Source organism: Lutra lutra, chromosome 7 (assembly GCF_902655055.1).
Source record: "Lutra lutra chromosome 7, mLutLut1.2, whole genome shotgun sequence".
NCBI lineage: Eukaryota > Metazoa > Chordata > Mammalia > Carnivora > Mustelidae > Lutra > Lutra lutra.
Window position 1 is genome coordinate 100,626,575 of NC_062284.1, and position 27,579 is coordinate 100,654,153.

The 27,579-nt window shown below is 37.0% G+C and overlaps 1 protein-coding gene across 7 annotated transcripts in view; it reads right to left on the reverse strand.

Moving 5' to 3' along the window:
- TXNDC16 (thioredoxin domain containing 16) overlaps positions 1-27,579 on the reverse strand; it is a 109,417-nt gene that overhangs the window by 38,793 nt on the left and 43,045 nt on the right. For all 7 annotated transcript variants that reach the window (XM_047738158.1, XM_047738155.1, XM_047738156.1 and 4 more), the window contains 6 exons: positions 25,295-25,416; positions 19,714-19,804; positions 15,570-15,720; positions 7,313-7,479; positions 6,868-6,928; positions 1,916-2,039 (listed from right to left, as the gene is read on the reverse strand). In XM_047738158.1, the coding sequence (XP_047594114.1) occupies positions 1,916-2,039; positions 6,868-6,928; positions 7,313-7,479; positions 15,570-15,720; positions 19,714-19,804; positions 25,295-25,416 (716 nt within the window). The remainder of the gene's footprint in view (positions 1-1,915; positions 2,040-6,867; positions 6,929-7,312; positions 7,480-15,569; positions 15,721-19,713; positions 19,805-25,294; positions 25,417-27,579) is intronic.

Below are 27,579 nucleotides of genomic sequence, written 5' to 3' on the forward strand. Positions count from 1 at the left end.
AACAAAACAGACTTAGTCCCTGACCACGTAGAGCTCCTATTTTTACAGAATAGTCAGACAATAAACTCATCACTGAATAAACACATAGTTATAAATTGTGTCAGTTTAAGGAAAGAAAATGGCACCTGAGACATTGTAATAAGGAGATTCAGATCTGAAGAGCCAAAGCCTTCCAGCTAGAGAATCCAAACTTTTTAGAAAAATGTCTTAGGCAAAAGCAAAAATATATATGAAGGCTCTAAGACATAAAAGAGCCCAACACAGGGCTTGATCTCATGACCCTGAGATCATGACCTGTGCCAAAATCAAGAATTGGACACTTGACGAACTAAGCCACCCAGGTGCCCCAATTATGCTCATTTTTTATTTTTATTTTTTCAATTTTTTATTTAATTTCCATTTAATTAACATATACTCTTATTATTAGTTTCTGAAGTAGAATTCAGTGAGTCATCGGTTGCATACAACACCCAGTGCTCATTAAGTTCATTTTAAAAGGAGAATCCTTATATTTCTGAAATATACAGGGAAATCTTTGTGGATGAAACTCTATATTTGGGATTTGCAACAAAATAATAAGGGGTGGGCAGTGACTGGAACAGGATAGCCATGCATTGATGGTGGTTGGGTGGGGCCAGGTAATGGATACAAGGAGATTTGTTCTATTATCCTGTCTACTTTATGCTAAGTTCATAATTCTTTATAATAACACATTACAAAGAAAGGAATCTAGGAAGACAATTTACAAATGAGAGTATTATTTTCAAATGATTTCTAATACTATAAAATAAAAATATTAGATCTGAATTACAGTGCATCTCCGCGGGTTTCAGCCATGTGACTCTAGTCAGTCACATAACTCTCCCTTAGTGTTCAAATCTGAAACATAAGAGTTATACTCTACTAACTTAAAGGAACTTTAAAACACCACATTCCCTGACACTAACAAGTTACAACTTCAATACCAAAATGAATAAAGGCCTATTTTCCTATTTACTATATTTTTTCCTTCTTATTCACATATTTTCATTTCCTTCCAGTTCTTTCTTATTTTCTTTTTTTTTTTTTAAGATTTTATTCATTTATTTGACAGATAGGTCACAAATAGGCAGAGAGGCAGGCAGAGAGAGAGGAGGAAGCAGGCTCCCCGCTGAGCAGAGAGCCCGATACAGCTCAATCCCAGGACCCTGAGATCATGACCCGAGCCAAAAGCAGAGGCTTTAACCCACTGAGCCACCCAGGTGCCCCCCTTTCTTATTTTCTAATTCATTCTTGTCCCCTTCTTCCAACATTTCCCTGCTAAACCACAGATTCTTCATCTACAAAATGAAGGGGACATCAACCAACTCAATCAAAGTAAATAACGTGTAGGAGAATAGTCTTGAAACTAGAGAATACTTCAAAAACATAAGCAATAAGTACAATAAAAAGGAATGAAATGGGTTTAAAAAGAAGTTTTAAATGTTACTGAAATTTACTCCCAAACTGTCAATAATCAGATTTATTTACAATTACAAATCCAACAATATTTACTAGAATTTCATATCCTAATAGGAAAAAGAAAAGTAAAATACCAAGTTGTGGCTCCTAGGTCATTTTTTCTAAACATGGAAGAGACCAGGAGGGCTGAAAGAACCGATTTAGAAGATAAAGGCACAGATGTGGAAAGCTAGAAGCCTGGCATGTAACAATGAAATGTATTACACTCAACAAAATATAGCATCCTTACCTTTTCCACCAAATTAACTTGGTAAGATATTATTCAAAATGGGTTTCTCCAGGTATTTTCATATTTCATAGTCTTGACTGTCAAAACATTCTATGAGAAAGTTAATTCACTGAAATTTCACTGATCTTATGGGTGCCAAGCACAAATAGGGGGTGGAGGGGGAAGGAGCATCACAAAACTTATTACCCATATCTGGACTTGCCATGTCCTCATCTTCATCTTCTTGTATTTCTTCAATGTGCATATTACTTTCCACACGGGATATTATTAAATCAACATCATGTAAGACCAAAAATTCCACTGGCACTCCCTAGAAATACATTCATTTTTAAAATCATGACTAAAAATATATCAAAGCATTTTAATAAAAAAGTTTTACTTGTTTGATATTAAAATGAAACTAAATCTTTAGAACTTCAGTTTTAAAATTAAATAAAACAAAAAAGGGAATTCCATAATCATTATGAAAAGTATCCAAAGCATATTTTATCTAAAGATAGTGTATACTAATGAAAAAAAAGGGCAAAAAACAACTAGAAGTCTCACTTGCCTGTCACAATTATATTATACTGAAGTCTGCAACATTTCACACATAACAGTATGTCCCAACTCAATATAAAAGGAACACACACACACACACACAACTTAATCATAAACAGAACCAATCAAAATTATTTAGATATTCCACAGATATATTCAAAATAGTATCTCATCCTATAATAATTCTGCTAAAATTTAGCTAAAAACATTTAAAACTACAATTTGCCCCAGGTATTTTAAGAATACCAAATCTAACCCACTGAGATTATTCCATTGAAATCTCTTTCACTAATACCCAACTATCACATCTTAAAAACATGAAATTTTAGGCCACTAGATTATTTTAATAAATCATTCTTGACTGTAACTGTGCATGAGAATAAAGCTATAAAATAACTCTAAAGTGTGTTTGTTCTTTGATATCACATATTCATCTTTTTAATATTATAAAGTGAGCAACTTGTTACTTCTGTGGAAATAATAATGGGGTTAAAATGTATAATGATTAAAGTCAAACCAAATTTGTTTGGAGTATACATAGATATTGTGGTAATAAACATTTTTATTCAAATACAATATCCACAAAGGAAGAACACAAATTGTAAGTGTATAGTTTGATGAATTTTTACAGAGCTGATACACTTATATAATCACCACACAGGTTAAGATACAGAACATTACCAGCACACCCAGAGGCCATCTCCTTGCCTCTCCCTGTCATCACCATCCCCCAAAGGTAATCACTATGCTGACTTTCATCACCATCTATAAATTTTGCCAGTTTGAAATTTATATAATTATATACAGCTTATAATCTTTCTGTGACCACTTCTTTTGCTCAACACTATTTGTGAGGTATATTCATGTTACATTCAAAAGCAGTTTATTCTTTTCCAATGATGAATTCATTATATGAATATACTAGTATGTACCATATGCATGTTTGTGTTTATCCACTCTATTGCTTAAGGACGTGTGTTATTTCCAGCTTTGGACGATTATAAATACTAACTGCTAGGAACATTACTATAGCTGTCTTTTGGTGCACGTGTATACACATTTCTGCTGGGCAATGCTTAGGAATGAAACAGCTGGTTCACATGATATATACGTAGCCTCAGCTTTAGGAAGCACTGCCAGATATTTTTCCAATTTTCATTGTACTAATTTTTACTCCTACCAAAAGTTCTTGTAACTCTACCTTCTTACAAACACTTGCTATTGTTACTTCTTAAATTTTTAGCCACTCTGGGGGGTAAGTACTGGTATCTCTAGTGGTTTTGTTTGCATTTCTACCTACAGTTTATCTGCTAATTGGATAAGGGAAATGCATCTTATGATGGAGAGAATTAACTGTCTCTACCTTAATTCAGTAATCAAAGGTGGCATCATTATGTGAGAAAACCAGACATCCTCCACGTTAGGATAAGATAAAATACAAATGAACCAGAAGTGTGAAGTATTCTTACCCAGAATGTTTAATGGAGCTAGGCAATCTGACTCCCAGTTTTTAGGAAACATAAGGGAACAAAGGAGCAAGGCAGACAAAAGCAAAAGGAAACAGACAAATCCAGAATATGGAAACCCTGGCCCATTTATCTAAAAGGCACTATCATGAGGGAAAAGAAGACATTATGACATTTAAGAAACACACCAAATGAAATTCATAATCCTTAACTAAATTTTGGTTCACAAAAAACATCTATAGAAAATAATTTTAAGACGAGAAAATTGGAGTGGAACTGGCTATAAGATTACACTATGATATAACAAGTTACTGTTAATTTTGTTAAGTGTGATAAGATTGTGGTTATACAGAGAAGAACAACAATAATTTTTAGAGTTTCATGCTAGATATTTATGGGTAAATGCCATTATATCAAGTATTCTTTGGAATGTTTCAGAAAAAAGTGACAGGTGAAGCAAATAGGATAAAATATTAATTGCTGAATCTAGGTAGTAAGTATATGGTTGTTCATTTTTTTTCTACTTTTCAGTTTGTTTGATTTTATTTAAAAAAAAGTCTCTGGGGGGCACCTGGGTGGCTCAGTGGGTTAAAGCCTCTGCCTTCGGCTCAGGTCATGATCCCAGGGTCCTGGCATCGAGCCCCACATCGGGCTCTCTGCTCGGCAGGGAGCCTGCTTCCTCCTCTCTCTCTCTCTCTGCCTGCCTCTCTGCCTACTTGTGATCTCTGTCTGTCAAATAAATAAATAAAATATTTAAAAAAAAAAAAAGTCTCTGAAGAAAGGAATTAAAAAAGGGCTTTTAAAAACTCAGGTACTAAGAAATATCCTAGGCATTAACACTATCCCTCATAATACTATGCTGAAACACAAACAACTCTTCTCCTCAAGGCTTCTGCACGTGTGTCCTCTCGGTCTAGAAGACTCTTTCCCCACATATCCACAGGCATATTCCTTTGCTTTATTGTTACTAATCAGTGAGGTCTTCCAAGACTACTCTCTCACCTTACCTTAATTTTTTTTTCCATTGTCTTTAACACCATCTGAAATTCTAGCTATACTGGTTTTGTATTTGTCTCCTGCCACTAGAATATTAACTCCATGAGGGCAAAAACTTGCTTTTGTTCACTGCTATATCCTCAGCCTAGGACTGTGCCTGAAACAAAGCAGGTACACAATAAATACTTATGGAAAGGATAAATGGATGAGTATTAGTATTTATTGAGTGCTTACAAATGTATTGGATCCTGTGCTAATTTAGCACTTTCCATTATTTCTTTTAATATACTGACCCAACAACTCATTAAAGTAGGTATTATTATTAACCCTCCTTTACAATGAAAAAAAAGAGAGAGAGAGACAGACAGAGAGAGAGAGAGAGATAGAAGTCAAGTAATTGCCCAGAGTTACAAAGTGGGATTTGAACTAGGCAGTAAGATTCTATAGCATAAACTCTTAATTAGTGCCCTAGGAAAAAAATTCTGAAGAACTAACACAATACTAAAAGATATGTTTTAAACTCACTATACAAGGCTTATAATACAGTAATATAAGCATACAATACTATCTATGCAACCAGTTCTATACTTTAAGGACCCTCAAACACTTTGCCTGGAAAGGAGAGAGAAAGAATGATTATACAAACCCAGAATGAACATTATTGCCCTGATGAGAAGGTTAAAAAAAAATTACACTGACTTTAATAAAGAGATTCATAGAAAAGACTCGTCTATCCTTTACAGAAAATATCTTCACAGAGATAGCTATCTTATTACCTATCTTACCGCATGTTATACATTACTATATTACTATATTTTAGCAATTACTATATTTTACTGTATTTTAATAATTTAAGACATCAAACTCAGAAACCATCATGAATTTTAATTTTTCCAAAAAACCTATTTCCTAATAATAAATATTATAACTTCTTATTTAAGGATCTTGACCTATCAGCAAAAAAACAGCTTCAGAAATACTCTTTCCATGACCTAGCCAAAAAGCAGAGCATACTAGCCCCATACTACATTTGAACAATACTATGCTTTTCAAAGTATTTTCCTATTTGGGTCTTATAAATTTCTTGTAAGTTTTAAGGGAAGGTTTTGCGAATATTTCACAAATGAGAAAACTGAGCTTGGCGAAGTGATTTATTAATCCAGTCCCAGAACCAAAGGAACAGAATCCAGTCTTCTAACCATTGACCTGGTATTCATGCCATAGCCCTAGGCAAGAGAATTTAAGTTTAAATTATCAGGCAGTTCAGGGGCATCTGGCTGGCTGGCTCAGTCGGTAGAGCACCCAATTCTTGATCTTGGGATCATTAGTTTGAGCCCCATGTTGGGTGTAGAGATCACTTAGGTCAATTTAAAAAAAAATTTTTAAACTGGCAGTTCAAAAACACATCAATTATTTAGCATATTGATATAATATTTTGAAATGTGCAGAATTAAAGAGTTCTTAATAATTAAGAAAAATTTAAGAAACTTAAGAAAAAGGAACATTAACAGAAATTTACAAAGGCAAATAAACAGGAATAAGCTTTTAAAAAATGTTCAACCTCACTAGTAATCAAAAATATGCAAATTAAAACAGGAACTTTGTGGATAGAGATTTTTTTTTTAAACATGATGATGCTCAGCAGTGGCAAGATGTATGAGCAACAAGGAATTCCATATCTTGCTGGTTTCTCGAGGGCAATTTGACGATGTATTCTAACAGCCTTAAAAAATCCCATTTCCTTTGACAAACTTCACTCCAGAAATTTAGCCAAAGGAAAGAACCAGTGATATTCAAAACAGTGTACAAAGGCAGGCATCATAGCACAATAGCAAGTAATTAGATATAATTTTATGTGACAAGTAGGATATATAGCATGATCCTAATTTTCTTTAAAAAAAACATATATATATATATATATATATATATATATATATATATTTATGAACATGAGAAAAGAGACAGACTAACAAATGGGAAAAAAAAAAGAACACCAAAATGTTAACAGCAATAATCTTTGAATAGTGGCAATTTATAGAATTTGTTTTCTATAATTAGCTTATATTATTTTATGACCACATTATGAACTTTCTTTAAATAAGTAGACATTGTAGAGCAATACATAAAATAACTAACCTCTTCTGCTCTTCTGAAGACCACGTTAGCATGCTGAGGAATGTCCACTTCCAAAGAGTCCCTTTTTCAAAATGGAAATAAATGTTTTATATGGCTGATCTGAAGAACAGTCATCCAGGATGTCAACATAAAAGAGAACTATAAGTTCTTACACTAAAAACAATTTATGCAAAAAGATTATAATTTACTGAGTCTAAGATATTTTAGATATAAATAGAGACTAGATGTTCCAGTCTCCATCTTCATCTTCATTTAGCGAAGTTTAAAGGTCTAAATTTTAACAAGCTAATAATTAATGTACAGACTTTAGCTTAGCAACTGGTTCTAACTATATTAAATTACTAGAGATCTAAGTTTATTTACAAGTGAATATATTACCATATTTTAAAAAGAGAAAAATTCTAGTGCTTTGCTAAATACAGTGAATACTTAATGTTTAAGATACCTTAACAAGAGTAGAACTCCTGCTTTCCCCAGAAGGCGCCAAGCAACCCATTCTGCAGTCCTTCTATCAGCTTCATATGTCGCTTGCTGACTAACAATAAAAACCAGTGGTAATCCTAGTTGGAGATGAACAGTTGAAACCTGTTGAGGGTCTTCAGCAACTTCGGTCTTCATTTTAAAAAAAAGAACAAAATGTCTTCACTGTGTGAAAACAGGGTTCCAACATTTGGATTTAAATTCTAATTCTTATTAATAAAGTCATGCATTAAAAAAAACAAACAGAAGCCTCTGAAATAAATCTAATAGTGACAGAAATTACCTCATTATTTCCTAAGGTTAATCCTCCCGATGTACCTATATACTTGAAGCATTATAAAACATATTTACAAGGAGTTAAACATGAAATCACAACCACAAGGAATAAGTGCATTATAAAGAAATTTAAAAAATAAATAAATAAAATAGTGTAGTATTGATAAAGAGATATTTCAAGGGAAATAGAATGAGGAAAAAATTCTTTCATATAAAATTTAACATGTAATGACACATTACAAAACAAGAGGAACATCTGAGTTAGGACAGCAGCTTGAATATATACATCTAATTTTACTCCCTCCAGTAATCCCAGGAAAAGTATAGCAAGAAGATCTTCTTTTAAAGGAGATAAACATACATATGTGAAGAAAGGAAAAGAGAAAAGGCAAACATTTTTTGGAAGCTGAAGAACAGAATAATAACTGACTTAGGAAAATCTTTCAAAGCAAAACAATAAGCCAGGAGAGAGAAAGCTAAGAAACAGTTCAATCAAGTACAGCATCCCTAAAATTGCTCAGGTTTGCCAGTGCCTGGTATCTCTGGAACTAGGAGAGAAATACTGGAGGGCAGTGGCAGGAAGGCTCTGAAATAAGAAGGAATACACGTAAAAGCTTTGGAGGAGTTAGATACTGAGATTCCCCTCCGATTCCATTGAGTTTAGGCAACTATTCCTCCCTCATACCAGAAGAAATCTGGGGGTGACTTCAGAAAATCTCAGAGTGTGAATGCCATGCCAAAAGTGGGGGGATTAAGTAACCAAATGCTACGATGCCCCCGACTCCCTACCCACTCATTTCCCAGAATAAAAGCGGCCAGACTTCTGTCCTCTGGGCAGAAGATGGGAAGATCCTTTTCTGAGAATCATTAAGCCCAAGAAAAAGCCTGAGGATACTGACATTAGGGTTCTCCAAAAAGCAGCCCAGGTCCAATCACCCTATAGAATTCAGAATTAACAAGTCTCATGTACATTCCTAGAACTTCCAATCAGCTTTTAAGGTTCATCTTCTAAATCACAAACAGATATCCAAGGAGTAACATGCATCTGAGGGAAGCCTCTAACATAAAAGATAGAACCCAGAACAAAGAGAAAAACAGATAACATGGAGACAACACAGACTATTCAGGAAGCAGATTCAGAAAACCACCCCTGATAATCTCCAGGTGATGGGAAGATACTGCATCCATAAAGAAATAAAAATTAAAATTGAACAAAATCTGCCAGAAAGTACATACAGCAAAAGATGGAAAATAGGAGAAAATGTAATAAAGGTGAAGACTGATCCAAGAGGTCCAATGTCTAACTGGGAGTCCCAGAAAGAAAGAAGGGAGAAAAAAGAAGGGAAGAAATCATCACTGAAATAAACACAAAAGTTTCCCATGACTGAAGAAGGAACATGAATTGCCAGACTGAAAGAGCCTACTGAGTAACCAAATAGTGGATAAAAGTAGATACACAGGAAGATCCCTTCTTGCAAGCTTTGCAATTATTGAGGATTTTTTTTTAATTCTAAAAGTTTCTAGAGAAAAATTGATATTTACCCATGACAGGTCAAATTCCAAAATGGTCCCCGAGATTCCTGATGCACCAATCTTGCATAATCCCAATCCCTAGGATAGCCATTCCCTTGATTAGGTTCTATTATAGAAACGGTCATGGCACAATGCAGTGGGATTGTCCTGCTGGCTCTGAAGGAAGAAGCTGCAATTTTTTGAGAAGGCCCTGTGGCTAGGACCTGTGAACAGCCTATAGAGGCTAAGAGCAACACCAGCCAATGAGCAGCAAGAAAGTGGGGACCTCGTCCTACAATCACATTGAACTGAATTATACCAAAGCCTGAATAGGTAGAACAACCTGAAGGAACAGTTGGAGAACAATCAGTAATTCAACATTAAAAACTGAAAATGAGGAATAAGCAGTAAGGGTGGAGATCTGGCAAGGAGCCAAATCATTAAAAACCATTATCTCTTCCTAAGAAAGTGTAGCTTTCTTCTGTAAATGAATTGAAACCATTTAGAAATTGTACGAAATATTTTAACATGTGTGTTTAAAAAAATTACTCTACCAGCAATGGCAAGTATGAACTTCAAGGAGTGGGGGGGGGGAAGGGAGGTATAGAGACCAAATCAGTTACTATTACTAAAATAGAACATGAGAGATGGTGAAAACCTCAATTAAGGCATTGGCTATTAGAATGAAGAATTCGAAAGATATTTAAGATGTAAAATTAGATGTGGGGAGATGCAGGATTTGAGAATGATTCCCCAGGTTTCTGCTATGAATGACTGGATAGTAAATTAAGGGATAATGGAGAAAGAACAGATGGTGGACAAGGACAACACATAGATGTTGGGCATACTAAGCTTAAGGACAGATACATCTAATTAGTAGTTAATTATATGGATCAGGAAATCCAAAAAACAATTTAACCTGAAAGTTCAGATTGGAGACTTGGTATAGTTAACATGATAGAAACAGATGAGATCACCTAAATGGTGTTTTCTGACCATCTATCACTGTGTGTGTGTAGCAAAGTACTCCAAAACCCAATGGCTTAAAATAACAAGAATCGCTTATTTTGACTGTATAGCTGCAAGCTCATCTCTGATCCATGTAGCATTAGCAGGGCCTTTGGACAAGAGGCAAAAGGTCTGCTTTAAAGATGGCTCATTCAGGATGCCTGGTGGCTCAGTTGGTTAAGGATCTGCCTTTGGGGGACGCCTGGGTGGCTCAGTTGGTTAAGCCACTGCCTTCAGCTCGGGTCATGATCCCAGCATCCTGGGATCAAGTCCCACATCGGGCTCCTTGCTCAGCAGGGAGCCTGCTTCTCCCTCTGTCTGCTACTCTGTCTGCCTGTGCTCGCTCGCTCGCTCTCTTTCTCTGACAAATAAATAAATAAAATCTTTAAAAAAAAAAAAAAAAAGGATCTGCCTTTGGCTCAAGTCATGATCCCACGATCCTGAAATCGAGTCCTGCATTGGGCTCCTTGCTCCAGGGGCAGCCTGCTTCTCTCTCTCTACCCCTCCCCGCTGCTCGTGCTCTCTCTCTGACAAATAAGTAAAATCTTTAAAAAATAAAGTGGACAGAGAGGCAAGATGGTGGAGGAGTAGCAGACTGAAATGACATCAGGTCCCAGGAGTTCAGCTAGATAGTTATCAAACCATTCTGACCACCTACAAACTCAACAAGAGATAGAAGAGAAGAGGAGCAGCAATTCTAGGAACAGAAAATCGACAACTTTCTGAAAGGTAGGACATGCAGAGAAGTGAATCCAAAGCAACGGGAAGATAGACTACAGAGGGAGGAGCCAGCTCCCAGCAAGCAGTGGAGCAGCGGAGCACAAAATCAGAACTTTTAGAAGTCTGCTCCACTAAGGGACATAGTTCCAGAAGCAAAGCAGAGTGGAGCCCTCATGGGGAGAGTGTGGTCTCAGGTCCTGCAGGGTCACAGAAAGATCAGAGGTGTCTGAGTATAACAGAGCTTGCAGGTACTGGAGAAGGGAAGCCAACTACAGAGACAGAGCCGAGGAGTGAGCTCTCAGCCCGGGGTTACCTTAAACCGTGATCCCCGGCATAGTCGAGCCACTGCTTTTCAAGCAGGGACTCCACAAGTGGCAGATCCAGAGAGACCCTTCCATCCTCCCCCAGGAGGAGTGGCACAGAACGTGTGGCAGGAATCTGCTGGGTTTGGAGACTCCAAATGGAGCTGTGTGCCAGAGACATAAATGCTCAGTCACAGGCTGGGTGAGCACAGAGCAAAGCCGGAGACCAGGAAGACAGGAGTAACTGACTGCTCTTCTCTGAGGGTGCACTGAGGAGTGGGGCCTCGAGCTCTCAGCTCCTCTGGGCCAGAATTTGGGAGGCTGCCATTTTCATACCCGAACTGTACGGAAAGCGTTCAGGGAACAAAAGCTCCCAAGAGCAAACCAGAGCAGATTCCTTAGCCTGGCCCCTGGCAAGGGTGGTGCAATTCCACCTCAGGCAAAGACATTTGAGAATCACTACAAAAGGATCCTCCCAGAAGATCAGCTAGAACCTCCAGCCAAGACCAAACTGACCGATCAAGGAGAACAGCAGAACTCCAGAGCTAGGGGAAAGCAATGCATAGGATTCATGGTTTTTTTCCCGCATGATCCTTTAGTCTTGCAAAGTTAAATTGTTTTTAATTTTACTTTTCTTATTCTATTTTTTTAACTTTTCCTCTTTCCTCTTGTAACATTTTTTAACTAGTTTATCTTAACAATAACTTTCTTTAAAAAAAAAAATCTTTTTAAACCTTCATTATTACAGCCATATTTTATCCCTTCATTGTATTTGACATTATTTTTTGTATACATATAGGTTTTTGTTTTTTTTTAATTTGGGGATATAATTTCTTTTAATAGATCAAAATATACCCTAAATCTAGCACATGGCTTTATTCTAGTCTCCAGCCTGAGCACATTCTTTTTTTTTTTCTTTTTCCAACCAACTTATCTTATCAATTCCTTTATTAGAGTTTTTTTTTAATTTTCATCTTTACAATCATATTCCACCCCTTCATCGTGTTTACCCTTATTTTTGTATATATATAAGTTTCTCTTTCTTTAAAATTTTGGGAGGTAGTTTCTTCTAAGATACCAAAATACACCCAAAATCAAGTGGGTGGCTCTGTTCTATTCACCAGTCTACTATATATATATATATATATTTTTTTTTTTTTAATTTCTATTTCTTTTTTCCCCCTTACTTCTCCACCTGGTTTTGGGTCTCTTCTGATTTGGTTAGTATACATTTTTCTGGGGTCTTTGCCACCCTTTTAGTATTTTATTCTCTTGTTCATATATTCTTATCTGGATAAAATGACAAGGTGAAAAAACTCACCACAAAAAAAAGAACAAGGGGCAGTACTGAAGGCTAGGGACCTAATCAATACAGACATTAGTAATATAGTTACAACTAGAGTTCAGAATGACAATTCTCAAGGTGCTAGCTGGGCTTGAAAAAGGTATGGAAGATACTAGAAAAAACCTTCCAGGAGAAATAAAATCCCCTTCTGGAGAAATAAAAGAAGTAAAATCTAACCAAGTTGAAATCTTAAAAAGCTATTAATGATGTGCAATTAAAATTGGAGGCTCTTACTGCCAGGATAAATGAGGCAGAAGAGAGAATTAGTGATATAGAAGATCAAATAAGGGAGAATAAAGAAGCTGAGCAAAAGAGAGACAAACAACTACTGGACCACAAGGGGAGAATTCGAAAGAGAAGTGATACCATAAGATGACAAAATATTAGAATAATTGGGATTCCAGAAGAAGAAGAAAGAGAGAGGGGGCAGAAGGCATATTGGAGCGAATTATAGTAGAGAATTTCCCTAATGCAGCAAAGAAAACAAGCATCAAAATCCAGGAGGCACAGAGAATCCCCCTCAAAATCAATAAAAATAGGTCCACACCCTGTCATCTAATAGTAAAACTTACAAGTCCTGGTGACAAAAAAAATCCTGAAAGCAGCTCGGGACAAGAAGTCCGTAACATACAGTGGTAGAAATATTAGATTGGCAGCAGACTTATCCACAGAGACCTGGCAGGCCAGAAAGAGCTGGCATGATATATTCAGAGTACTAAATGAGAAAAATATGCACCCAAGAATACTATATCCAGCTAGGCTATCATTGAAAATAGAAGGAAAGATAAAAAGCTTCCAGGACAAACAAAAACTGAAAGAATTTGCAAACACCAAACCAGCCCTACAGGAAATATTGAAAGGGGTCCTCTATGCAAAGAGAGAACCTAAAAGTAACATAGACCAGAAAGGAACAGAGACAATATACAGTAACAGTCATCTTATAGGCAATACAATGGCACTAAATTCCTATCTTTCACAATAGTTACCCTGAATGTAAATGGGTTAAATGCCCCAAACAAAAGACACAGGGTATCAGAATGGATAAAAAACAAAACCCATCAATATGCTGTCTATAAGAAACTCATTTTAGACCCAAAGACACCTCCAGATTTAGAGTGAGGAGGCAGAAAACAATTTACCATGCTAATGGACATCAAAAGAAAGCTGGGGTGGCAATCCTTGTATCAGATAAATTAGATTTTAAGCCAAAGACTATAATAAGAGATGAGGAAGGACACTATATCATACTCAAAGGAACTGTCCAACAAGAAGATCTAACAATTTTAAATATCTATGCCCCTAACATGGGAGCAGCCAACTATATAAACCAATTAATAACAAAATCAAAGAAACACATTGACAATAATATAATAATACTACGGGATTTTAACACCCCCCCCCCCACTGAAATGGACAGATCATCTAAGCAAAAGATCAACAAGGAAATAAAGGCCTTAAATGACACACTGGACCAGACAGACATCACAGATGTATTCAGAACATTCCATCCCAAAGCAACAGAATACACATTCTTCTCTAGTGCACATGGAACATTCTCCAGAATAGATCACATCCTGGGTCACAAATCAGGTCTCAACCAGCACCAAAAGATTGGGATCATTCCCTGCATATTTTCAGACCACAGTGCTCTGAAGCTAGAACTCAATTACAAGAGGAAAGTTGGAAAGAACTCAAATACATGGAGGCTAAAGAGCATCCTATAAGGAATGAATGGGTCAACCAGGAAATTAAAGAATGTAGTGATCCGAAGGGAAACATGCTCCCGAATGTTTATAGCAGCAATGTTCACAATAGCCAAACTATGGAAAGAACCTAGATGTCCATCAACAGATGAATGGATAAAGAAGATGTGGTATATATATACAATGGAATACGATGTAGCCATCAAAAGACATGAAATCTTGCCATTTGCAATGATGTGGATGGAACTAGAGAGTATTACACTGAGTGAAATAAGTCAATCAAAGAAAGACAATTATCGGGGGCGCCTGGGCGGCTCAGTGGGTTAAGCCTCTGCCTTCAGCTCAGGTCATGATCCTAGAGTCCTGGGATCGAGCCCTGCATTGGGGTCTCTGCTCTGCAGGGAGCCTGCCTCCACCTCTCTCTCTGCCTGCCTCTCTGCCTACTTGTGATCTCTGTCAAATAAATAAATAAAATCTTAAAAAAAAAAAAAAAGAAAGACAATTATCATACGATCTCCCTGATATGAGGAAGCTGAGAGGCAGAGTGGGGGGCTTAGAGGGTATGGAAGGAAAAAATGAAACAAGATGGGATCAGAAAGGAGACAAACCATAGACTCTTAATCTCACAAAATAAACTGAGGGTTGCTGGGGGAGGGTGGAGAGGGTAGTTGGGTTATGGATGGGTTATGGGGGGGGTATGTGCTATGGTGAGTACTGTGAAGTGTGTAAACCTGACGAGTCACAGACCTATACCCCTGGGCCAAATAATACATTATATGTTAATAAAAATGGTTTTTTAAAAAACGTTCACAAAAGAGGTCTTTCCTTAACCATGATGTGGTCTTTGTGATCTTGGAGTGGTCACAGTTCATTAAAACTACCACAGAATATTTCCACTTACACATGGTTATATTTGGATTTCAATACAATTTATTTCCAGGCATTAAAATGTCATCTCATGATCAGTGTATCTTCTATTCTATCTTCAATAAGTAAATACTCCTAAATCCCCCTCAGTGAAAGAAATAGGTCTAAGGAAAGGGAAAAGAGTTCATCTAAGTAAAATGCATAACTGTAATAAATTTTACATATGAATGACCTGATATATTAAAATAAGAAACATACAGGCGCCTGGGTGAGTCTGTTGGTTGAACCACCAGCTCCCGGTTTCAGCTTAGATCGTGATCTCAGGATCATGGGATCAAGCCTAACATTGGGCTCCGTGCTCCGCATGGAGTCTGGGTTGGATTCTCTCTCTCCCTCTGCCTCTGTCCCTCCCCCTGTTTATGTGTGCTCTCTCTCAAAACAAATAAATAAAATCTTTAAAAAAATAATAAAATAAAATATGAAACATACCAGAAGAGGAGCTTCCATTGTCTTAATAAATCGATGTATATTCAACGTAGTCAGTGGTAGTTCCATCAGTGTTCTTCTACATTGCTCAGTCAAATCCAAGACTTGTTTACAATGAAAAAAGTAGAGATGTGCATTTTCAATATCCTCAGTGCTACAAATAAAAAATCAGGGACAGATTCACTTGAAGAAGTTCAATGTATTATCTTTCTACCATCCAGAAAGACATAGTTCAAATATCTTTAAGTCTCAAGTGTTTTAGTTACTGTTTTAGTAAAAATCTAAAACAGTAAAACAAAATAAAATGGACCTAAGCAAAAAAAGAAGATACAGTTTTAGAGTTGTATTAGCAATTTTTTCCCTAAACTTCTAAATTAGGTTATAGACAGGTCCACACAATTTTTTTTTTTAAATAAAGGACTGTCACCTTGAGGACAAGGAGATTATCTTCGAATGTAGTTGCTTTTCTAGAGCTATGCTAAATAAAGCCTTGTAACACAAATTTTCTAGGTTTAATTTAAACCCAAATCTGTTTTGAATAAACTTCAGCCAAAACATGCCTTAAGATAGAAACCATGTGACAGTTTGTGGGAGTTTGTGAGTTTGTATCTGAAATATTACAAAACTCAGCAAATATGGTTTATAATTTGAGTTCTGGCATCCCTTCAATAAGAGAATTCAAAGATAAACTTATAGTGGGTAAGTAAAGTTTGCCAAAATTAAAATAGCATTTAAAAAATCTCCATATGGCATTAGCAGGGTTTGGCAAAATACTGCAAATTTTTATTTTTAAAATGTTATTTTAATTCTTGATACATGCTCAAACTGAGATCTGAGGTTCACTGATTTCAAATTTAATTACAAACTAATTTCTAATAGATTCAATGGTTAAAGAAACAATCAGTCAAGGATTATAAAGCCTATTCTGTGTTAGGCCCTATACCAAATACAAAAAACTAAGATGAATAAGATGATTCAAATCCTTGAGGGGCTTAGAATAAAGGACATACAGTTTTTTCTAATGTAGTTTGTAAGTGCTACAATATGCAAAGTACTATGAGAAACAAAGAAATATTTTATTCTGCCTCAAGTCAGAAAGGAGAAAGAAGGAAAAAGAAGTTCATAGAGATTAAAACAGTAAAGGAGACAGAACTTCCTGAACAAGATAAGACAAATGGGTACTTTAGACAAAGGAACTATATAGCTAAAACCCAATTAAAGTACTTAATTTTTGACTCTTAAACTCAAAGTACTTAACTTTGGAACTATTTAGGGTCTCATATGGTTACATATATTAAAAGCAAAGTTTTGAAAGCAGGAGGACCCAGTTGAGGTTGAACATCATATCATAACCTCTGAAATAATAATTTTGGAAAGTTATTTCATCAGAAATCATTGGTTGTAGGTAACAGAAACCAAAAAGGTGGAGAGGGGGCTTACTGGAAGTGTAGAAGCACATATCACAGAACACAAGGAAAGTTCAAGCAATTAAATCAGAGAATAAATGTATAGATCTGAACAGCAGGAGTTCAAGGGATCTTCATTTTGCCATTAATACTTGTCAGCTCCCACCGCTCTTTATATATAAAGACAACCCTCTCTGCTTTACTTCTACCTGGCCAAAACATTCCTATGAGCAAGAGAGCCAAAACACTATATAATCCCATTTCTCCATGTCCAATTCCAAGTTCCTGAGAGAGGGGATCTCATTTGCTAAGGTAAGCCAGAGGGCTGGTTGACCCTAGATCAGGTGGCCACCTCTGATCTAACTGCTAGAACTCTGTATGGGGTGAGGGGCTGACATCCTTGGCCTATACACAGACCCTTTAAGAGGGGAGTGTGGGGAGATAACAAAACATACTTGTATTCCTATGGCATGTCACCTCTTATACTGCCTATCCTATACACCCTCCTTAACCAACATATAACTTCAAAGAAATTCAGGCCCAACATGATATAATGATTAATATACTAGACCTACCCAGTGTTACAGCTCCAGCAACTAGAATAGTGCCTAGCATATAGAGGGCATTCAATAACTATTTGTTGAATAAAAGAATGAACAAATGAAAGAAAAAAAATGCATTCATCTCTCCTCCATTAGGAGATAACGCAAAGTCATAGCCAAACTACTTCATCCAGAAGTTATGCCATAGGACTATAGTACTCTGAATGCAAAGTCCCTCCCTGTCATATTAGTCATATTAGGTCTAGGTAGGTCTAAGTAGGACTCCTTATCATCTTGCTATCCATGAATAGATGAATACTGAAACATCTCCAATGTATTAAATATTCAAAAGTATACAAAAAAAAGAGTAACTGGATATTTTAAAATTCTCATTTTAAAAATAGGGAAAGGCAAAAATCCTTACAGACCATTATCACGTCTAGCCATAGATCAGAATTGCTATGTATGTGGTATATCTTGCTGAACAGATTTTGTAAGATAAATGATAGGACCTTTATCTTCTGTGTTTTAAGCATGTCACCTTTATCTCCAACTATGCATCACCAGAAAAGAAATAAGCTAGGAACACACAAAAACATACAAACAATTAACTGGCTGCCACAGAATCACCATGAGATGAGAATAACCAGACTTACCCCATTCTGGGATGGGAAACTGGCAGTCAACACTGAGAGTTGCAAAGCAGCTTGCTAAACCACTGCTCATCGTATCTTGAGACTCAGTGACTTACAGCAAAGCTTGGTGGTTTTGTCAGCAAAAGTCCCCAAATGGTTAAAAATATTAATTTGTGTACAGACAGTAATCATGCATCAAAGTTTTCTTTAATTCATTAATGAAGGAGTCAGCAGAATGACAGTCCAATCAGAAGAGACAAATGAGAAAAGGTGGCCAATGAGAAAATGCTGGCCTATGTTGTACAGAGCAGTAAAAACATAACTTCTCTCTACAACCTTATTCCCCATCTAGCCACTACTCCCAAAAATCATTTCACCTAATCAGCCTTCTATGCACTAAACTCTAAATTTACAGAGTTGTGAAATGTCTGGGACTTAATTAATTGCATGTGGTTTTATCAAATAGTCACTGTTTTCCAAGAAGTTAGCAGGAGGGCTAATTAAAAACTCTTGCATAGTTGGGACATGGGTTAAGGGTCTGCATTCAGCTCAGGTCATGATTTCAGGGTCCTGGGATCAATCCCACATCAGGCTCCTGCCAACAGGGAGTCTGCTTCTCCCTGTGCCTGTCTCTTCCCCTGCTTGTGCTTCTCTCATCCTCTGACAAATAAAAATAAAACTAAAAAACAAAAACAAAAACACTTGCATGGTATAAAAAGGTCACATGATCACCATTTTGCCTTGCTTCCTATTAATTTTCCTGAAGAGCATTTTGAGGAAAAATCTTTAAAATACACTGGCTATTCCCTGTGTCTATAATTACCAAAGGAAAGAAACGTCAACCCTAGGTTGCCCAGGCAAAAAGTCAAAAGAAGGCCTCTACCTAAAATTGTATGCTAGAAACTAAACAAGAAAAATAAATATTTAAAAAATTTTGCTCAAAAACTGTACTTAAATATAATTAAGACTATTCTGACAGGGGCGCCTGGGTGCCTCAGTGGGTTAAAGCCTCTGCCTTCGGCTCAGGTCCTGGTCCCAGGGTCCTGGGATCGAGCCCCACATCGGACTCTCTGCTCAGCGGGGAGCAGGCTTCCTCCTCTCTCTCTGCCTGCCTCTCTGCCTGCTTGTTATCTCTGTCTGTCCAATAAATAAATAAAATCTTAAAAAAAAAAAAAAAGACTATTCTGACAAAGTAACTTACAGAACTCTCAGGAAAAAATTCTGGAGTTTAGTTATGAAAGCTATTATTTTATCACCTATGTGATCACTTTGGGAGATCTATTCCTAAAATACGCTTGGCCACTCATGGGATCACATATTGTGGCTTATCCATATTGTCTTTGTTCACCTTAGCCTAATATCACCTCTGTATATTTAAATTCATTTTCAGACTTTACAGTGGAAGAGAGTAATAATGAAGGGGATTTGCAGTTTCATTTATATATTCCCATCTGCTTACAATTCCTCTCGGGTAAGCCCATGATGTAAACTCTGATGGAGATGTTGAATAAGTAATGTGAAAGAAGCAAACATAAAATTGTTGACATATCCCTCATGTACATACCCAATACTTTCCAAAAGGGCAGTTTCCGTGGTTAGAACAAACTGGTATGTAGTCCCATATACAAAAGCAGCTTCCATGACTGCTCTGTGCTCTGAAGAAAAGATAAGAGAGTTGGAAGACATAAGAAGTTAGTTTGTGTGACTCTCTGAGTATTGCCCTATACCCTTTGAAGCTCTATTACGAAGAAAAATTCCTTGTAGGAATCCCAGTCGGGAAAATGCAGGCAGTTAAAGAAATTATGAAAAGTCTATTCTATTCAAGGAAAGAGAAGAGTTAATAGGAAATAGAAATGAGTTATACTTGAGAATATAAGTATGACAAATCTGTGACAGTTTCCTCCTCATAGTAGGGGAGAGACTATGCATCCGCCATCCAATTTTTACATGTTATATTTTACGTATATGCCTACTTATTGTTTCTGGCTTGGTTTTCTTTTAATCAAAGTTATTCTTTTTTAAATAATTTTTATTAACATACAATGTATTATTTGCCCTGGGGGTAGGGGTCTGTGAATCATCACGCTTACACATTTCAAACTTATTCTTATACATAGTTTTTAAAAAAGCAATTCAGGGTGCCTGGGTGGCTCAGCTGGTTAAGCATCTGCCTTTGCCTCAGGTCATGATCCCAGAGTCCAGGGACCAAACCCTGCATCAGGCTCTCTGGGAGTCTGCTTCTCCGTCTCCCTCTGCCTGATGCTCTGCTGACTTGTGCACGTGCACTCTCTCTCTCTCTCTTTCTGTCAAATAAATAAATAAAATCTCTTTTAAAAATTAAAAAATAAAAAATAAATAAAAAGGAACAATTCTCCAAAACATAATAAAAAAAACAATTTATCTCCCACCCCCACCCCATTTCCAATTCCCAAGGGACAGCTACTTTCAATTCTTTTATTGTTTCTTTTGGTATTTATCTCCAACTCTTATCTCTTGATTTTTTTAAAGTGTTATTATTACTATTTATTTACTCTTTACCAAAACCTCACCCCACATACACACTTCTATCCCCTCAATGATCCCAATATAGTTCTAATTTTTATTAGCTTAATTATCTGCATTTACATTGTCATAACTCAGCAAATACTATTTACAAGGGAGTCACAGAGAGCCAAATGAACATTTCTCCTTTTCTGAGCAACTTTTTCACTAGCTATAACTTTTTAATTTGTTTAAATTTATTTCTATTGCTAAATTCTTCCATTGCTGGCGAATGCTCTCAATACTTCAAATAGATCGGGCACCTGAGCAGTTCCCTCTTCTTGGAGACACTTCTGCAGAACCCACTGATTCACTGCAGTGCCTGCGACTGGGCCCGCTGCACAGCTTCATCCTGGGAACTCACTACTCACTTCACCATCGTCCTGGGGATTCTCTTACTTCGTCTCTTGTGCTGGGTCCTTTGGCCTGTTACCCACATCCTCCTGACTGATTTGCTCCCTCACTCCCATTCTCTAGCACCTTGTGCTTGTGAGAGGATATATGAAATACACATGTTTTGTGACCTTATGCTTATAAAAATGTCTTTATTTTATATTGTAACTAACTACAGTTGTCTGCATATTGAATTCTACGTTCAAGTCATTTCCCCTGAGAATTCTGAAAGCATTGCTCCATTTTCTTGGGTTTCTAGGGCTGCAACTGAGAAGTCCAATGCAATTCTGATTCTTGATGCTTTAACTGTATACTCTTTCTTTCTGGAAGCTTTTAGAACAGTATTTGTTCGCAACATTCTGAAACTGAAAAATGAGATGTTTTACATTCACCCATTATCCTGGGATTCAGTGAGCCCTTTCAATTTGGAAGCTCAACTCCTTCAGTTCTGGGAAATTTTCTCAAACTATTTACTTTAAGCAGTTCTTCCTTTCCATTTTGTTTGATTTCACCTTTTCTCCTCACTGCCATTTCTAGGCAATCATCTTCCCCTCCACCTCAATCTTCTACCATGTGAGGAGTTCATCAGAGTATTCCACTCACCATTCTGCCTTGGAGTCATCTACCACCCCAGCCAGAAACAAAGCCCTCATGCCACAAAAAAATTTAGCTTCTGTCACATTGTCATTCTAATACTATTCCCTCATAATCCTTGGTGGATTCATTATCCCCGTAGATGACACTTGCAAATCCAGCCTCTCAGTCTTTGGTCCTCTCTAGAGATCCGGTGATCTCTCTTCAAGTCTACCTTAGCCAATCGCTGCTATGGTCCCACACCAGGACTTGTAATTATCAATCTCAAACCCCTCCAAAATCTCAATGTCTAGCATACCCTCAACCCCTTTCTTCCATAAACACACACCCCCTCTCCATCTTCATGTCACTCTGTCTAGTACATAATCCTCTAGGAACTACAGTCCTATCATTTTCACCATCCTCCACTCCTTCGGGGGTTTTTTCCCTCTTAAGCTTCCCAGCTTACATTCCATGGTCAGTCTTCATAATCACTCACCTACCTGTCTGGCTAAAATACAATCCAGATTAAATCAGATATGCTGCTTATTCTGTACTTACACCCATAAAAATAAACATGGATGGAGGGAAAAACAAAAACAAAAACCTGTTAGCATCACCACACTAATGATCTCACTTTATTGTTTATTTATTTATTTGAGAGAGAGAGCACATGAGCAGGAAAAGGGGCAGAGGGAGAAGATCTTAAGCAGACTCCTTGGTTATGCAAGTCATGACCCCACAACCCTGAGATCATGACCTGAGCCGAAATCAAGAGTCCAACACTTAACCTACTGGACCACCCCAGTGCCTCATGGGCTCACTTTAAATTACTGATACCAACTATTATTGCTGTCTGGCAAACTTTTTTTTTTTTTTTTAAGATTTTAAAAAAGAGAGAGCACAGGCAGCGAGGGGGTGGGAGGGAGAGAAGAATCTTAAGCAGATTCCCCACTGAGTGCAGAGCCCCCACACGGGGCTCGGTCTCAGGACCCTGAGATCATGCCCTGAACTGAAACCAAGAGTCAGACACTTAATTGGACTGAGCCATCCCAGAGGCCCCAACCGTTCTTTATTTTCAGGCCTTCTAAAACAACTATTTCATGTCTTCTCTCCTCAAACTACCTGACGAAATCATTTTTATTTCACTGAGAAAAACATAGCCAGTTCCAAAAGCAAAAACAAAAAAACTTCCAGAAGCATATTTATCTGCCCACTTAACAAAATTGATGCCCATAGTCTCTGTCTTCCCTCCTTTCACCATAGATGAATTTTCTGTGCTTCCACCAAAGAACCACACTTCCCCTCGTTCATTAGATTTCATCCCCTCTTGTTGACTCAAAGATGTTATTCCAGTAATTCTCCCTGTTTTGTCCTCCATACTGTAGTTTCTGCTTTCTACTGGATCTTTCTTGTCAACATACAAATATGCTTAAGAAATTCTTCACTTCACCCACATACTCTTCCAGCCACTGCCCCGTTTTCCTCCTTCCCTTAACAGCAAAATTTCTCTAATGAGTCTCCATATTCACAGCCTCCAGTTGCTCTCTACCTATTCTCTTGTACCCCATTAGGCATTTACCCTACCACTTTACAGAAACTGTGCTTGCCAAGGTCACCAACAAATCCCATAGTGCTAAGCATAATTAGGTCAATTAGCTCTTATCTTAATTAACTTTTCAGCATCATTTGACACAACTGTTCCTATCTCTTCTTTAAAACCCTATCTTCAATTTGCTTACAGGACATTCCTACCATACAGTCCATTCCTTCTGTCTCTTTATTGTTTACATCTCACTTCAGTGACCTGTAAATGTTGACAGATCTCAACAGTTCAATCTTCTTCTCTTTCTCATCTAGCATCATTCACTTTGTGATCTCTTCTGGTCTCACGGTTTATCTCCCAAATTTATACTGTTAGTCTGTATCTCCACCATCAAACATGGACTAGTAGCATCCAACTACCTTGCTGATATCTCTCCTTGGATGTCTAGATGGTATTTCACAAGTAGGATGTCCAAAAATGAATTCCACAGCTTCTCCAAACTGTCTATTTTCAATCTTCCCTACTTCACTTATTAGCAATTTCACCTTTCGAGTAACTCATGCTAAAACCTCAGAGCCACCCTGGTCTCTGCTATTTCTCTCTCACTCCACATCTAATACATCAGCAAATTCATACAGCCAAAATACTTCTAGAGTTCAAATTTACTGCCACCTCCACTGCTAACACCCTGATCCAAACCACCCACCAACATCTCTCACCTGACTTACTGCAATAACCTCCTAACTTTCCTTCCTTATTCTACTATTCCTCCTTCTAGTCTATTCCAAACATAGAAGTCAGGATGATCCTGTTAAAATACAAATCAGAGAATTCTGGTTCCACTGTAGCAACATAAACCCTCTCTAGCTCATCTTTCTCATTGATGACAATTATAAACTATGGACAGTAAACCTGAGAGCCCTGTAAACAAAAACAGGCTAACAGTAGATGAAATAATAGTATATTATTACAAGTATGTTAAATTCAGTGGCATGCTATGTAGCTATCAAGTTTTATGTTTACAAAAATTGTGATTTGGGGCACCTGGGTGGCTCAGTGGGTTAAGCCGCTGCCTTCGGCTCAGGTCATGATCTCAGGGTCCTGGGATCAAGTCCTGCATCGGGCTCTCTGCTCAGCAGGGAGCCTGCTTCCCTCTCTCTCTCTCTCTCTCTGCCTGCCTCTCCGTCTACTTGTGATGTCTCTCTGTCAAATAAATAAATAAAATCTTTAAAAAAAAATTGTGATTTTATTTCATGGAGCATTTCCATTTTTTTAAAGATTTTATTTATTTATTTGACAGAGATCACAAGTAGGCAGAGAGAGAGGAAGGGAAGCAAACTCCCTGCTGAGCAGAGAGCCCAATGCAGGGCTCAATCCCAGGACCCTGAGACCATGACCTGAGCCGAAGGCAGAGGTTTAACCCACTGAACCACCCAGGCACCCCAGCATTTCCATTTTTAAAGTGTCTTTAACATTTTATATTAACATGATCAAGTTAAAACCATTAATAAATCAAAGTCTTGAAAGCATAATAATAATTTGTTCATAAGATGTTTATAAACTTCTTGACTACAAAATTATGTAATTTTGCATTTTACAGCTCACGGTGATGCTGTCAAAATTACATATTCTTTAAGTCAGGAAAAAGTCATCAATAGCAAATGTTAAAATAAAACAGAAAGCCATTCAGTCAACATTATCGAATACAGTAAAATACTATACCAGGTACCAGGAGGACCATAAGGAGATAAACATAGTAACTAACACTTATAGGACACCCTTACATGTCAGGAACTATCTTAATTATTTGAACTCATTTGGTCCTCACAATAACACTAAGGGGTAGGCATAGTTATTTTCACCACCTTACTGATTAGGAAACTCAATTTACGTAAATTGTGCAAGTCACAGTGTAAGTCATGGGGGCAGAGCATCTAACTAGGCAATCTGGCTCCAGGGTTTTTGTTCAATCATATTACTATGCTGCTTGCTTAAAGAAAGAAAACTTAATGGTAAGGATTCTATTTTAAGTCCTTCAACACATTCAGACAAGTGTAGAGGCACAAAAAAGATTAAGAGAAAAGTTAAATACCTGGTGTTCCAATGGCTCTTACGTAGGAGAATGCAATGTTGGCTTTTCCTTTCAGAGCACTTTCTATGTTCTGAAGGTCTTCCAGAGTGGAAATATATTTTACTTCATTAAAAAGAAGAGCACTGAAATAAACAGAGATACAATGGGTAGAAGAAACTGATATGTGGTTATTTAACACATGTTTTCAGTAAGTTAAAGAACCTAACCAAAAAAGAAACTTAACTCTTTTGAACAAATTATCAGCAGTAAGAACTTAAGCATTTTTTTTTAAAGATTTTATTTATTTGAGAGAGAGGGAGAGAATGTTCGAGCATAAGCAGGGAGAGAGGCAGAGGGAAAAGGAGTGGCAGACTCACTGCTGGGGAGGGGGTCCAACACAGGGCTCAATCCAAGAATCCTGGAATCATGACCTGAGCCAATGGCAGAAACTTAACCAACTGAGCCACCCAGGTACCCCAGAAACTAAGCATTTTAATACTGAATTAAAATTACTCTCTTAATTATTTATCTACACCTGAGAACATCAACCAGGAACAGTTGTGAGAAATGGTACTCCTCTATCACAACTACCTTAATGTATTTAAGTTGTATGCACTAACATCTTATACTGGCCCAATGATCCCTTACACATCTCAGCCTTTAACATATTTGAACTCTTTACACATCTAAACTGAAGGCTTTTTCCCACACATATAAGGCTCTTATATGTTCCCTGCTGAGCATGACATACTTCTCCAGCCCCATTGTGTTTACCATTCCTCATGTCTACCATACTTTAGGCACACCTCAATGCCTTTATGCACAGTTCTCTTTGCTGAAAACTATTCCCTCTGCTCCTTCTCATATATCTGGTCTCAGTTTAAACATCACTGCCTCAGAGAAACCTACCCTATTGGTCCTATGTAATTAGGTCTGTAGCATTTTTCTCTTTAATTTCACACTATTTGATCCTTTGTAGCACTTAACCACAATTTATAATTGCTTATATATGTATTTGCTTGTTTATCCCTGAGTCTCTTATTAAACTGTTACCTTCCTGAGTCAGGGCCTTGCATATTTTAATCACTATAACAATAATAACTTAGAATAGACCCTAGTACACTCTAAGGAATCAATAAACATTTGTTGAATAAATGAAAGAAAAAGCAGGGTGGGAATTATTTATTCCCATTCATCTGAAGAAATGCAAATCCAAAACATAAGAGCTTACTCATTCAAAAAGGCATTTACAGAATTGAGAAGCCAGGAACAGAACATAAAAGACATCTCTTCATTCCTAACTCAGTAATTTTTCCACTTGACCAAATTCTTCCAAATCATCTTTTCAATATATAGATCAGACTAAGTAATCATATTTCTTCATCCAAAAGAATTTCCTTTCTAAATTTTCTATTTTTTAAATTAAAATATTTTATTTATTTGAGAGAGAAGAAAAGTGAGAGAGCATGAGTGGAGGGGAAGGGCAGAGGGAGAGGGAGAAGTAGGTTCCCTACTAAGCAGGGAGCCAGATGTGGGGCTTGATCCCAGGATCCTGGAATCATGACCTTAGCCGAAGGCAGCCACTTAACCGACTGAGGCACCCAGGCACCCCTTAAATTTTCTACTTCTATATAGATTATTTATCCCTAACAACTCATTCCACTTAATCCCCCACATACACGTGTGTGTGTGTGTGTGTGTGTGTGTGTGTGTGTGTGTGTGTGTTAGGCTAAACTTTAAGGATTTTTAAAAACTGTTCCAAGTCCATATACTTAGATAAGCAAACTGTCTCCAATAAATTAGTCCACCAGAGTTTCCTCTTATGGAAAACATGGCACTGTCTGAGAATATAATAGTTTTCGAAGTTTCCGGTCTCAGGATCCTTTTGTACCTTTAAAAAATCACTGAGTTCCTCAAAGAGCTTTGGTTTATGTAGGTTACATCTATATGTAGTTAACAAAATAGAAATTAAGACAGCAATTTAAAAATATTTGTTAATTCTTTTAAAAATAATAATAAACACCATTGCATATTAATACTCTATTTAAAAATAACTAAATTTTCCAAAACAAAAAAAATTGGCATTGTTTTATATTTTTGCAAATCTCTAATATTTGGGCTAAATAAAAGTCAGCTGGATTCTCATATCTGCTTCTTCAATCTGTTGTGACATCACACAACACACCATATAGCTTTTAGAAACTGAATTCATAATAGAATGAAAATGAAAAAGGCAAATAATGTCTTAATATTATAAAACTATTATGACTTCATGGATACCCTGAAATAGGTGCCCTAAATTACAG